This window comes from Mytilus californianus, unplaced genomic scaffold (genome assembly GCF_021869535.1).
Source record: "Mytilus californianus isolate M0D057914Y unplaced genomic scaffold, xbMytCali1.0.p SCAF_15, whole genome shotgun sequence".
In the NCBI taxonomy this organism is placed as follows: domain Eukaryota; kingdom Metazoa; phylum Mollusca; class Bivalvia; order Mytilida; family Mytilidae; genus Mytilus; species Mytilus californianus.
In genome coordinates, this window is record NW_026262637.1 from 23,226,500 (window position 1) to 23,239,562 (window position 13,063).

The 13,063-nt window shown below is 33.4% G+C and overlaps 1 protein-coding gene across 3 annotated transcripts in view; it reads left to right on the forward strand.

Moving 5' to 3' along the window:
* The window catches only part of LOC127725703 (rab-like protein 3), a 36,830-nt gene extending 24,026 nt beyond the window's left edge, over window positions 1–12,804 (forward strand). For 2 of the 3 annotated variants that reach the window (XM_052232881.1, XM_052232883.1), the window contains 3 exons: window positions 6,285–6,385; window positions 10,294–10,339; window positions 12,726–12,804. In XM_052232881.1, the coding sequence (XP_052088841.1) occupies window positions 6,285–6,337 (53 nt within the window). In that variant the 3' untranslated portion in view covers window positions 6,338–6,385; window positions 10,294–10,339; window positions 12,726–12,804. Of the gene's footprint in view, window positions 1–3,089; window positions 3,103–6,284; window positions 6,386–10,293; window positions 10,340–12,725 lie in introns of all 3 variants that reach the window. The other variant, XM_052232882.1, reaches the window with a different exon arrangement.
* The last annotated feature ends 259 nt before the right edge of the window (window positions 12,805–13,063 follow it).

Consider the following 13,063-nt stretch of genomic DNA (forward strand, 5'->3'; position numbering starts at 1 on the left):
CAGATCAAGTTTGAATTTTGGTGGTGTCACTTTAACCGATCTAGAGTTATGCCCCTTTATAAAAGGAAAAATTGCAAAATTTTTATTTTCTTCTAAATATCAAGTTTATATAATATATTTTTAAAATTGGAGTTATCTTCCTTTGACCATGATTATAGTTGAATCAACTACAATCAATGCTTTATACAATGCAATGTTTAATTTTGACTACCACTGATAAAACACAGATCAAGTTGAATTTGGGTAGTGTCACTTTAACCATTATTGAGTTATGCCCCTTTATAAATAGAAAGATTGCAAAATTTTTTAGTTTCCATTCTGTAACTGAAGTTTTCCCCAGCCAAAGATTGTGAAACCTATACACAATATTCATTCCAACAAAACTCAGTAAAGATCAAGTACATTTTTTTTTGTTTCAGTTCTCTAACTTGAGTTTGCCTCAACCAAATGTTATGAAACTTATACACAATGCTAATTACTACATAATACAGATTAAGTACGAAATTAGGTGGCAACACTTTTACCATTCTAGAGTTATGTCCCATTATAAACATAAAAATTGCTGAATTTTTTAGTTTGTCTCATCCAAATGTTGTAAAACTTATACACAACCGTTCTAGAGTTATGCATCATTACAAATAGAAAAATTGCTGAATTTTTAGTTTCTGTTCTCTACTTAAGTTAGCCTCAACCAAATGTTATGAGACTTACACACAATGCTTATTACCACAAAACTCAGATCAAGTTCAAATTTGGGTAGTGTCACTTTTACCGTTCTTCAGTTATGTCCCTTTATAACTATATGATATGCAAGCGGGGGCATCATCTGTGTCCACATGTGGACACTATCCACATTTATTTTTTTTATAAATGAACTTGCTTTTTGTCATTCATTCAACATCATGCTTTCACATTAACAGCAGCAATTGCAGGCGAGACATATGGTTTCACAGAACCCTATACAATTTTTTTATAGAAAATTGAAGGCCTAATACCAATTGGGTCCATTTTAAAAAAGGCATTGTGCTGTAGCTTAAACAAATCTTGAGAATTGAACAATTTAAAAAAATCTCTCCCAGTGTCAGGAAGATATGATTTTTATGCCCCCGCCATAGCAGAGGGGGCATTAAGTTTTACCCTTGTCCGTCTGTACGTATGTACGTCCCAAAATTGGTTTCCGATCTCTAACTTGAGTTTGCCTCAACCAAATGTTATGAAACTTATACACAATGCTAGTTACTACAAAACACAGATCAAGGTTGAATTTTGGTGGCGTCACTTTAACCGTTCTAGAGTTATGCCCCTTTATAAATGGAAAAATTGCAAAATGTTTAGTTTCCATTCTCTAACTTAAGTTTGCCTCCACCAAATGTTATGAAACTTATACACAATGCTTATTACCACCAAATACAGATCAAGTTTGAATTTTGGTAGGGTCACTTTAACCGTTCTAGAGTTATGCCCCTTTTGAAACTGAAAAATTACAAAATTTTTAGTTTATGTTCTCTAACTTAAGTTTGCCTCAACCAAATGTTATGAAACTTATACACAATGCTTATTACCACAAAACACAGATTAAGTTTGAATTTTGGTGGCGTCACTTTAACCGTTCTAGAGTTATGCCCCTTTATAGTGGAAAAATTGCAAAATTTTTAGTTTCCATTCTCTAACTAAAGTTTGCCTCAACCAAATGTTATGAAACTTATACACAATGCTAATTACCACAAAATAAAGATCAATTTTGAATTTCGGTAGCGTCACTTTACTCATTATTGAGTTATGCCCTTTTATAAATCGAAAAACTGCAAAATTTTTAGTTTCTGTTATGTTACTTAGTTTGCCCCAACTAAACATTATGAAACCTTTACAAAATACTTATTACCTTAAAACTCAGATCAAGTACAAATTTGGGTTGCGTCACTTTTGTCATTCTTGAGTTATGTCCCTTTATAATGTTGTATGCAAGCGGGGGCATCATCTGAGTCCATGGGGACACATTCTCCATTTATCATACGACCGCAAAAAATTAGTGTGTCGTCGTCAGCGTTGTCTGAAGACATTTGGTTTCCGGACAATAACTTTAGTATAAGTAAATAGAAATTTAAACACAAGGTTTATAACCACAAAAGGAAAGTTGGGATTGATATTGGGGGTCATAGTCCTAACAGTTTAGGAATCAGGGGCCAAAAAGGGGCCCAAATAAGCATTTTTCTAGTTTCCAGACAATAACTTGTGGAACGGTGTATGGATCTCTCTGAAATTATACCATAAGTTTCCATACCACTAAGGGATGGTTAGGATTGGCTTTGGGGGGTAATGGCTCAAACCGTTTAGGAATTAGGGGCAAAAAATGGGAAAAAACAAGGGTTTCCTTGTTAATGGACAATTACTTTTAAGTACAATGTTTTGTGGTTGGATTGCCTCCCTTACACTGCTTTTAAATTATGTATAAAGAAATGTTGTATTGTCTTGAGGTGATTAGCTGTCAATTTATTTTTAGAAGTTACTATTAAAAATGCTGATTAAGGAATATTAATTTTAGACATGATTATGTATGTCATTTTCTATTTTAAGACTTTTATGATGTATTTAAATGGAAATTTGAATTAAGATAATGACCATATCTTGAGGGAAAGAATTTTTTTTTTGGAAAAAAAGGGGGGGGGGGGGGTGAAAAAAAATTGGGGAGGGGTATAATTCGCAACAGCATAGTGTTTTGCACAAAAGCAAAAAGTTGAATATAAAGTCAAATCATATAACTAATTCTAAGTTCTTTGACTACAGTTATTCTGTGTCAGAAACCTTTTATATGTCAAAATTAAATTACAATCCAAATTCAGACCTGTATCAAGCGCGAATATTGTGTCCATTTTTGCCCCAACTGTTCAGGGTTGGACCTCTGCAGTCGTATCCAGCTGCGCTCGGCGAAGCAATTTATTTATAAATATGTCTTCAAGAATTACCTTTTCGAAATCTTTTATGTTCCAGTTTTTTCATTTAACAAATATGACGGTAACACCACAAGTACATGTATGTGAGAAGATAAAGTGCTTATAAGAGTGAGATTTTATTTTTTATTTTTACAACAGCCAGAACATCGATGTAAGAATGTATTTATTGCATTAACCTTGCATAAGTTTATTGTGAAACAGTTTACTCTAATAAAAAATAATAGAATACTTCCCAAACACAAGCCTTTTTAGTTTGTTTCTTGTATAGATTTTGGAATTTTAGTTATCCATAATATTCAGTTAGTGTTGGTTGCTTTGCAAGCCATTAATTTGTTGTTCTCGTTCAGAAATTCAGCTCATCCCAATATAGCCTTTGTACTAAGGCAGTGTAAAGGCAAGCAAACATCAATCAATGATTCAGAAATTCAGTCATTTAATTTCAGATAACCTAGTATGTAGATTACTTATGGTTAAGTAATAACATATGAGAATTATGATAGTTTTGTCAGCATGATTTATGTAAAATTTTCCCTGTCCCAACCATTAAAATTGAAAAAAAATTAAAGTGAACATAAATCAAGCATTTTTACTGATTTGGTTGGTTGAAAAAAAATCATCCAATGACAGGTATTAGTTTTCACTGCTTTGCAATTTATTTCTATATAATATACATCACAAGATAACCAGAATAGTAAACGGAGAAAGTCACAGGACAATAGGTTACAGGACAGAAGGTCACAGGACAAAAAGTCACAGGAGAAAAAATTACAGAAAAAAGTCGAAATTAATTAGTTTGCGATTGTTTCTACATGTATATAAAAAATGTACATGTATATATAAGAGACATTTTTTGAAGTAATTTCTTAAGTGTAAAATGACTTAATTTTGCAGTTTAAGAAATTGTTCATTAGCATAGTTGATTCAGATTTATAAAATTTTTATCGTACAAAGGATACATTTCTTGTTGCCATATTGAAGCTAGTCAAACAAGCCACTTTGACATATTGTTTTTGTTTTCCTAAGAAATATTTCATCATTATTACAATTTTTACTTTTATACATGCATATAACTGTTAAAAAAAATGCAAAATTAATTATTTAATAACAAGTATTTTGTCCAGTGACTTTCTGTCCTTATTTAACCATAATGACACAAAATATTTGACTCCACAGCACAATCAACCAATATATTGTAACTCATAAAAGGGAAAAAACAAAATAAAAAATTAGATAGCCTAAATTTGGTCATGCAGAAACAAAAATGAGGTGGGTACTCAAACTCTCTTGTTAAAAATTTCTTAATCAAGATTTTTTCTAGTTAATAATTGAATTTTGGTAAGATCATAATTTCATATCAACTTTTACTAAAATATATACATGTCCTTACTGTACAAATTAATTCAACAACAGCTTTTAAAGAAAATTGTACAGTTGAAATATTCACTAAGGATAAATCTATTTATAGAATTATGTCCTGCTGATTTTAATGCTACAGTGTGCATGTCAACAGGCATGAATTGGTTATGGTGTGTTGTGTGTATGTATGTGTAGTGCATGTATTTTAGTGTGGAATTCTCGCAAGTAAAAGATATTTGTTTTTATGTGTAATTATGTATAAAGTCATCTGATATTAAACTGTCAGATTTAGATTTATATATATAATTTTTAAATCTATAAATGGTGTGGTAAAATATTTAAATAAAACATGTATATTAACATAATATGTACTATACAACAGATTCTTTCAAACAAATCTTTTAGTGTTAAATGGTAAATTCCATGCCTTTTAAGCAGTTTTGTTTCCAGAATTGTCCATTCTCATATAAATTAATTCATTATTCCAATCTGAAATCGCTACATTATAAAATAATCTACATGACAGTTATGATGATTAGATTAAACCTACAGATAAAAGGGTTTTGTACAAGTCACAATCCATAGGTGGGAGAATTTGTATGGGGAGGAATAATCATCCACAAAACCCACACTGACACACACACACTTTTCAGCCAAGCTTAAAGATAACACTTCAGCCAAACTTAAAGATACAAGATGCATTAAATTGTAATATCCCCCAAAAACTACTAATTTTATTGTCCCGCCTTGACGGAGTCAAAAAGCGAGACATAGGTATGCTGTTTCTGGCGGCGGCGGCGTCAACAATGTATTAGTTTGTGATTAGGTCTAGTTCATGGTGAACCACTAGAGGTAGGTCAATGATATTTGGTATGCAGTTGTATTAGCATTGGCACATCTCATTACCATGGATATTATTTGGCCCCGCCCCCTCAGTCAAGGTCTATTGACTTTGAAACTTTTCATAGTTTACATGTATTAGTTTGTGATTAGGTCAATTTATGGGTAACCACTAGTGGTAGGTCAATGATATTTGGTATGCAGTTGTATAAGCATTGGCATATCTCATTTCAATGGAGATTATTTGGCTCCGCCCCCTTAGTCATGGTCTATAGACTTCTAAAATTTTGCTAACTTTACATGTATTAGTTTGTGATTAGGTCAGTTCAAGGGGAACAATAAGTGGTAGGCCAATGTTAATTGGTGTTCAGTTGTATAAGCATTAGCACATCTCATTTCCATGGAGAATATTTCGCCCCGCCCCCTCAGTCATGGTCTATTTACTTTGAAACTTTTGCTTAGTTTACATGTATTAGTTTGTGATTAGATCAGTTTAAGATGAACTGCTAATGTTAAGTCAATGATATTTGGTATGCAAATTTATTGGCATTTGCAAGTATCGTTTCCATGGAGATTATATAGCCCCATCCCTGATCATGGTTCATTGACTTTGAAACTTTTACATAGTTTACAAGTTAATATTTGTCTTTAGGTTTGTTTAAAGGGAACGACTTATAATAAGTCAATGGTATTTGGTATGCAGTTGTATTATCATTGGCACATCACATTTCTATGGAGATTGTTTAGCCATGTACCTTCAGTCATGGTTCATCGACTTTGAATATTTGCATAACTTACATGTTAAAGTATTGCTATTTTAATTTCAATATATGCATTATCAAAATTACAAAAAGGCGAGACATATCTCTGTGATAACGGTTTATGGTGCTGGCTCTGCTAATACTTCAAAACATTTGATACACCCATTTTATTTTCTTACTGGTTATCTCCCCCCTATTTTAAAATCAACTCTTAAATTATGTTCTGCCAGCAAAACCATTACCAACTATGCATTTTGATTGTGCAGTATTTAAAATGAATTAAGTTTTAAAATTATCTTCTTCTTCATTCTATATGCAGAATTCTTATTGTGTGATCAGAGATATAGGAGCTTACAATATTCATTTTGTGTTTCAGGGACACCTTGCACATACAGAGAGAAGGCGGGGACATATGAAGATGTTTCATAATGATTGATATATTATATGCTGAATGTTAACATTTGTTAAATGACATTTTTAGGCAGTTAAGCTGCCTTATGCGAGCACCCTAGATTTGTGTTCTACCCAATAAATGCTGAAATACGTGCCATTGTTATTATCTAGCTGGATATAATGTTATTTATAACTTATTGAATAGTTTTTTCATACTTTTAATTCTGGATTACAAAAATATGACCAGAAAAAACCTTAAATGATCGTCGAACCACCCAAAAGTTTTGAAGTTGCACATAGGAAGTAGAGCACATTAGGAATCCTTATGTAGTTTATTATCCCCTGTGCTTTTGGCTAAGATGTCAAAGAACAATTGTATGAAATATTTAATCGCCGAAAATCTTTAAAGACAAGTAGTTTAGATTTCCCAAATGGCAAAAGTCGTAGGAATATTGTTTGTCGTCAATACGTGGTACAACTACGTCAGTAGTCTATTAATAAGTTCAACTGTTCATGCTGTTGGCGGCAATTTCAAATTAGAAGACGAAATTTTCGTATCTTTTCAATTTGGAGGCAGGGGTTCAAATTAGCGGTGGTCCGAGGTCCGCGACCTTCCACTTTTGCAATCGGACTCTCGACTTGGTTACTAGCTACGCCCGACGGACCTTTCACTTGAAAGAAAATTAAAAATAACTTTGCAAACCTTTTTACCAAAGTCTCTAAATAAACGATCTCAAAACTTATTTTCATCTTTATTATTCATGACAGCGATGTTCATTTTGTTCAACCGCTAGCTTTATACAGATAATCGCCGACAAGTAATGTGTAAATTCGAGTAAAATCGTATCTGACTGACAAAAACAACATTGAAAAACAATGGATGCCGTGTAGACAATTACAATATCGGGTCCGATTCCGGAAGCGGATAAGGGTAATTCCGGGTTTTGGAGATCAACTACAAAAAAAAAAATTTCAGGCAGGTGACAAAATACATCTATGCATGGTAAATAAATATAAACACTAGAAATGGAAACCAAAAGATATATGTAAAAGAAAGAAAAAGCAAAAAATATTTGATACAGAAACTCAAAATTACTTTTTGACAAATTTTAATGTCAAAATCCAATACAATGTGACAGCTGGGAACAGTATATCTAACAATATATATGTTCCTGGTGACAGTATAAATCTTCTTTATCAGTGATAAATGTTGATAATGCATGTAAGATGCTTTTAAAGTGTAAACATATTATTACTGCAATTTTTTTCTCAATTTTGAAGGGTCAGTTAAAATAGCTGGAAGTTTCTTACTTTGTTTTCGCAAACAGTGCAACTTTATCATATGATACTTGAATGTAAGCAAATCATATGATATATAGGTGGAATCCTTTGGGTCACTCTACCCCCTCCTGTTTGATAACTTTGAAACGGATGAGATCCCCACCCCTAAACCATATATATTCATGTATGGGACTATATAACTAATCAAATGAAATATAGGGGGAAGTCCCTAGGGTTACCCCACCCCTCCTGTTTGAGAACTTGGAAACAGTCGAGATCCCCACCCCTAAACCATATATATTCTATATGGGACAATATAACTAATCAAATGAAATACAGGGGAGTCCCTGGGGTCACCCCAACCCTCCTGTTTGGGAACTTTGAAATGGTCGAGATCCCCACCCCTAAACCAAATATATTCATGTATGGGACAATATAATAAATCAAATGAAATATAGAGGGAGTCCCTGCGGTCACCCCACCCCTCCTGTTTGAGAATTTGGAAACGGTCAAGATCCCAAGACAAGACAAGACAATTTATTTAAACTTAAGCACACCTATGGTGCTACAAGAGGATAACAATTATACATTAACAATTACATATATACTTATACATTTACAAGCAAGACACACAATAAATAAATAAGTGATATCATACAATAAAATTGAAATAAATCATATTTGGTTGATTTGTTTGCAAAATTCTTAATTGCAACGTGGATATGAAGTTATTGTAACATGCTTTGTATTATGAAAATATTTTTTCAATATGTCTTAGAAACATGCACACTTTTGTTAGCAGTGGCACGTTACAGTGTGATAATAGACCAGTAAGTTTCAATTGGGAAGGATTTTGTGTGTAATATGTAGGTATATACCTTTCTCTTAAAGACATAATTTGTTCATTGGAGCATACAAAAAAATAATGATCCCATAAACCATACATATTCATGTATGTGACAATATAACAAATGAAATGAAATATAGGGGGAGTCCTTGGGGGTCACCCCACCCCTCCTGTTTGAGAACTTGGAAACGGTGGAGATCCCCACCCCTTAACCATATATATTCATGTATGGGACAACATAACAAATCATATGAAATATAGGTTGAGTGCTTGCGGCCACTCTACCCCTTCCTGTTTGAGAATTTGAAAACGGTCGAGATCCCCACCCTAAACCATATATATTCATGTATGGGACAATATAACAAATCAAATGAAATATAGGGGCAGCTCCTATGGTCACTGTAAACCATCCTGTTTGAGAACTTGGAAACGGTCGAGATCCTCACCCCGAAACCATATATACTCATGTATGGGACTATATAACAAATCAAATGAAATATAGGGGAGTCCCTGCAGTCACCCCACCCCTCCTGTTTGAGAACTTGGAAACAGTCGAGATCCCTACCTCTAAATTAAACCATTTATATTCATGTATGGGACAGCAGAACTTATCAAATGAAATAGAGGGAGAGTCCTAAGGTTCACCCTACCCCCTCCTGTTTGATAACTTGGTAACAGATGAGATCCCCACCCATGAACCATATATACTCATGTATTTGGCAATATAACAAATCAAATGAAATATGGGGGAAGTCACTGGGGTCACCCCACCCCCTCCTGTTTGAAAACTTGACAACGGTCGAGATCCCCACCCCTAAACCATATATATATTCATGTATGGGACAACATAAAAAATCAAATGAAATATAGGGGTAGTCCCTAAGGTCACCCCATCCCCTCTTGTGTGTGTTTTAAGAACTTGTAAAAGTTTGAGATACCAACTCCTTAACCATATTCATTCCTGTTCGTCATTTCAAACAGATTTGATGGACATACAAGGTCAATCTCATAGGCATCACATATGCATATCACTTTACTAGACCTAATCAATGTGTACTAGACTTTGCCCAATGTCAGGCGACCATGGGAATGAATAATTATGGGAGCTTTGTTTGGGAGACTTCGTAACAGCATTCTGTTACAAGTATTTCTTGTTTATTATAAAATTTTATTGATGCAAAAAATGAGTAGGTTTAAAGAATTTACCTTAATTATATTTTGAATAATTTCTGGTTCTATAAAAAATTTCATTTTAATATTGCTCATTTTAAAGAAAACATATCTTTCAAGCCCAAGAATGTTTGACCAACTTTATTATAATCACCTGTCATTTTATTCCAAACTTAGACATCATGGACTTGGGGTGAAGGCGGGGGTCATTTACATTTACTATGGGCAGGTCAGTCAGACCTCACCTTTGATCCCCGTAGTAGTAAACATTTGTCTGATTTGTGTCTCATAACTTTTGCACTGTAGAACACAAACTCAGTTTTCTTTCCAGGGAAGCAAGTCCATGCATACAATTACAAGCTCGTACTAAGTCAACTTGAACTACTAACAGTCAACTAATACCAACGTTAACTATCAACTAGAACAACTGCAATCATTTCGAGCTTGTACCACTGCAGACACATGACCATTAAAAATATACTTGATATATGCGTTGCTTTTGAAAACCTTGATAAAATATGAATTATTTGCCTTAATAATTAATTCATTAAATGAACATAAATGCACAATATATGAATGTTTAATGTTTGTTCTTTTAAATCTTAAAAAAAAATGAAGCAACATAGCCACAGTTTTCATAATTATGTTTGCCTTGGTTTTTGGTTAACTGCCTACAGCGCTTACAGTGCTTTGATTGTTTTTAAGTTATTGAAATTAATGATGGCTAAATGAATACATTTTTATACGACCGCAAAAAAATTTTTGTGGTCGTATATTGGTATGACGTTGGCGTCGTCGTCGTCCGGCGTCGTTGTCGTCGTCGTCCGGCGTCGTCGTCGTCGTCGTCCGGCGTCGTCCGAAGACACATTGGTTTTCGCACTCTAACTTTAGTTTAAGTGAATGGATCTTTATGAAACTTTACCACAAGGTTCAATACCACAAAAGGAAGGTTGGGATTGATTTTGGGGGTTATGGTAATAACAGTAAAGGAATTAGGGGCCAAAAAGGGGCCAAAAATAAGCATTTTTGTAACTTCCAGACATAACTTGTGTGTTAGTGTATGGATCTCTCTGACATTGTACCACAAGGTTCCATATCACTAAAGGAATGCTGGGATTGATTTTGGGGGTAATTGCCTCAAAATTTTAGGAATTAGGGGCCAAAAAAGGGGCAAAAAACAAGCATTTTTCTAGTTTCATGACAATAACTTGTGTGTAAGTGTATGGATCTTTCTGAAATTGTACTACAAGGTTCCATATCACAAAGGGAGAGCTGGGTTTGAGTTTGGGGGTAATTGCCCTAAACGTTTAGGAATTTGGGGCCAAAAAGGGGCCAAAAAACACATTTTTTTCTAGTTTCCAGACAATAACTTGTGTTCAAGTGTATGGATCTTTCTGAAATTGTACTGCAAGGTACCATACCACAAAGGGAAGGCTGGGATTGAGTTTGGGGGTGATGAATCATAATGGGGGTTCAAAAAAATTGGGGGGGGATTTATTTTTTTTTCCTTTTTTTTCTTTTTTTCCTTTTTTGTTTCTTTTAAAATTTTCCATTTTAAGTTGGTTATTTCTGATTTATATTTAAAATCAAATAATAATGATATGGTAGGAGATACACACCAAACAGGATGTGTAAATTATTATATAATAAGTATTGTGCAATAGCAAGAAATTTTCAATTGCACAGTATTGCACAATAGCAAGAAATCTTCAATTGCACAGTATTGCGCAATAGCAAGAAATCTTCAATTGCACAGTATTGCGCAATAGCAAGAAATATCCAATAGCACAATATTGCGCAATAGCAAGAAATTGTCAATTGTACAGTATTGCGCAATAGCAAGAAATATTTAATAGCACAGGATTGTGCAAAAGAAGATACTTCCTATAAATTGCTTATTTCTTGACCAATTTCAATGGGGTTTTATTCTTGATTTCATGGGGTTCTTTAATATGCTGAATATAACCGTGTATTTAGTTTTTGGATTTTGGGCCCCGTTTTTAAATTGGTCCACATTGAGGTCCAAAGGGTCCAAAATTAAACTTTGTTTGATTTCATCAAAAAATGAATTATTGGGGTTCTTTGATATGCCGAATCTAACTGTGTATTTAGATTCTTAAATTTTGGTTCCGTTTTCAAATTGGTCTACATTAAGGTCCAAAGGGTCCAAAATTAAACTTAGTTTGATTTTAACAAAAATTGAATTCTTAGGGTTCTTTGATATGCTGAATCTAAACATGTATTTAGATTTTTTATTATGGGCCCAGTTTTCAAGTTGGTCCAAATCGGGGTCCAAAATTAAACTTTGTTTGATTTCAACAAAAATTGAATATATGGGGTTCTTTGATATGCTGAATCTAACCATGTATTTAGATTTTTGATTTTTGGGCCCCGTTATCAACTTTGTCCACATTGAGGTCAAAAGGGTCCAAAATTAAACTTTGTTTGATTTCATCAAAAATTGAATTATTGGGGTTCTTTGATATGCCGAATCTAACCGTGTATTTAGATTCTTAATTTTTGGTTCCGTTTTCAAATTGGTCTACATTAAGGTCCAAAGGGTCCAAAATTAAACTTAGTTTGATTTTAACAAAAATTGAATTCTTAGGGTTCTTTGATATGCTGAATCTAAACATGTATTTAGATTTTTGATTATGGGCCCAGTTTTCAAGTTGGTCCAAATCGGGGTCCAAAATTAAACTTTGTTTGATTTCAACAAAAATTGAATATATGGGGTTCTTTGATATGCTGAATCTAACCATGTATTTAGATTTTTGATTTTTGGGCCCCGTTAGTAACTTTGTCCACATTGAGGTCAAAAGGGTCCGAAATTAAACTTTGTTTGATTTTCATCAAAAATTGAATTCTTGGGGTTCTTTGATATGCTGAATCTAACCATGTATTTAGATTTTGGATATTGGACCATAATAGGTGAATGTCCAATTTAAAATTTTTAAGTTCTTAGACCACATTCAATCTGTGTTAGAAACCTATGCTGTGTCAAATATTTAATCACAATCCAAATCCAAAGCTGTATCAAGCTTGAATGTTGTGTCCATACTTCCCCCAACTGTTCAGGGTTCGACCTCTGCGGTCGTATCAAGCTGCGCCCTGCGGAGCATTTTATTCTGTATATATTTATGATTGCGAAACATTTCTGTTTAAATTATAGCTGGGTAAATCTGCAATAAAAATTCACAATCTATTTCATGTTTTTGGTAGATTTGATTCCAGGTATGTCTGCATAATTCCAAATATATTTAAAAGAAACTATATTTTCCGTTTCTCATATCAGCACTATAAGAAGATTAGACAACAGTTTAAACCGTGGTGATTGTGTGTTCTTGGTGAATTATAGAGTCTATATTATTATTTTCAGAGCAAGCTTGATAAATTATTTTCATTGGTTTAAATATTAACTTTTCACTGTTGGCTGGAAAGCATTTATACAGAAAACAAATTAT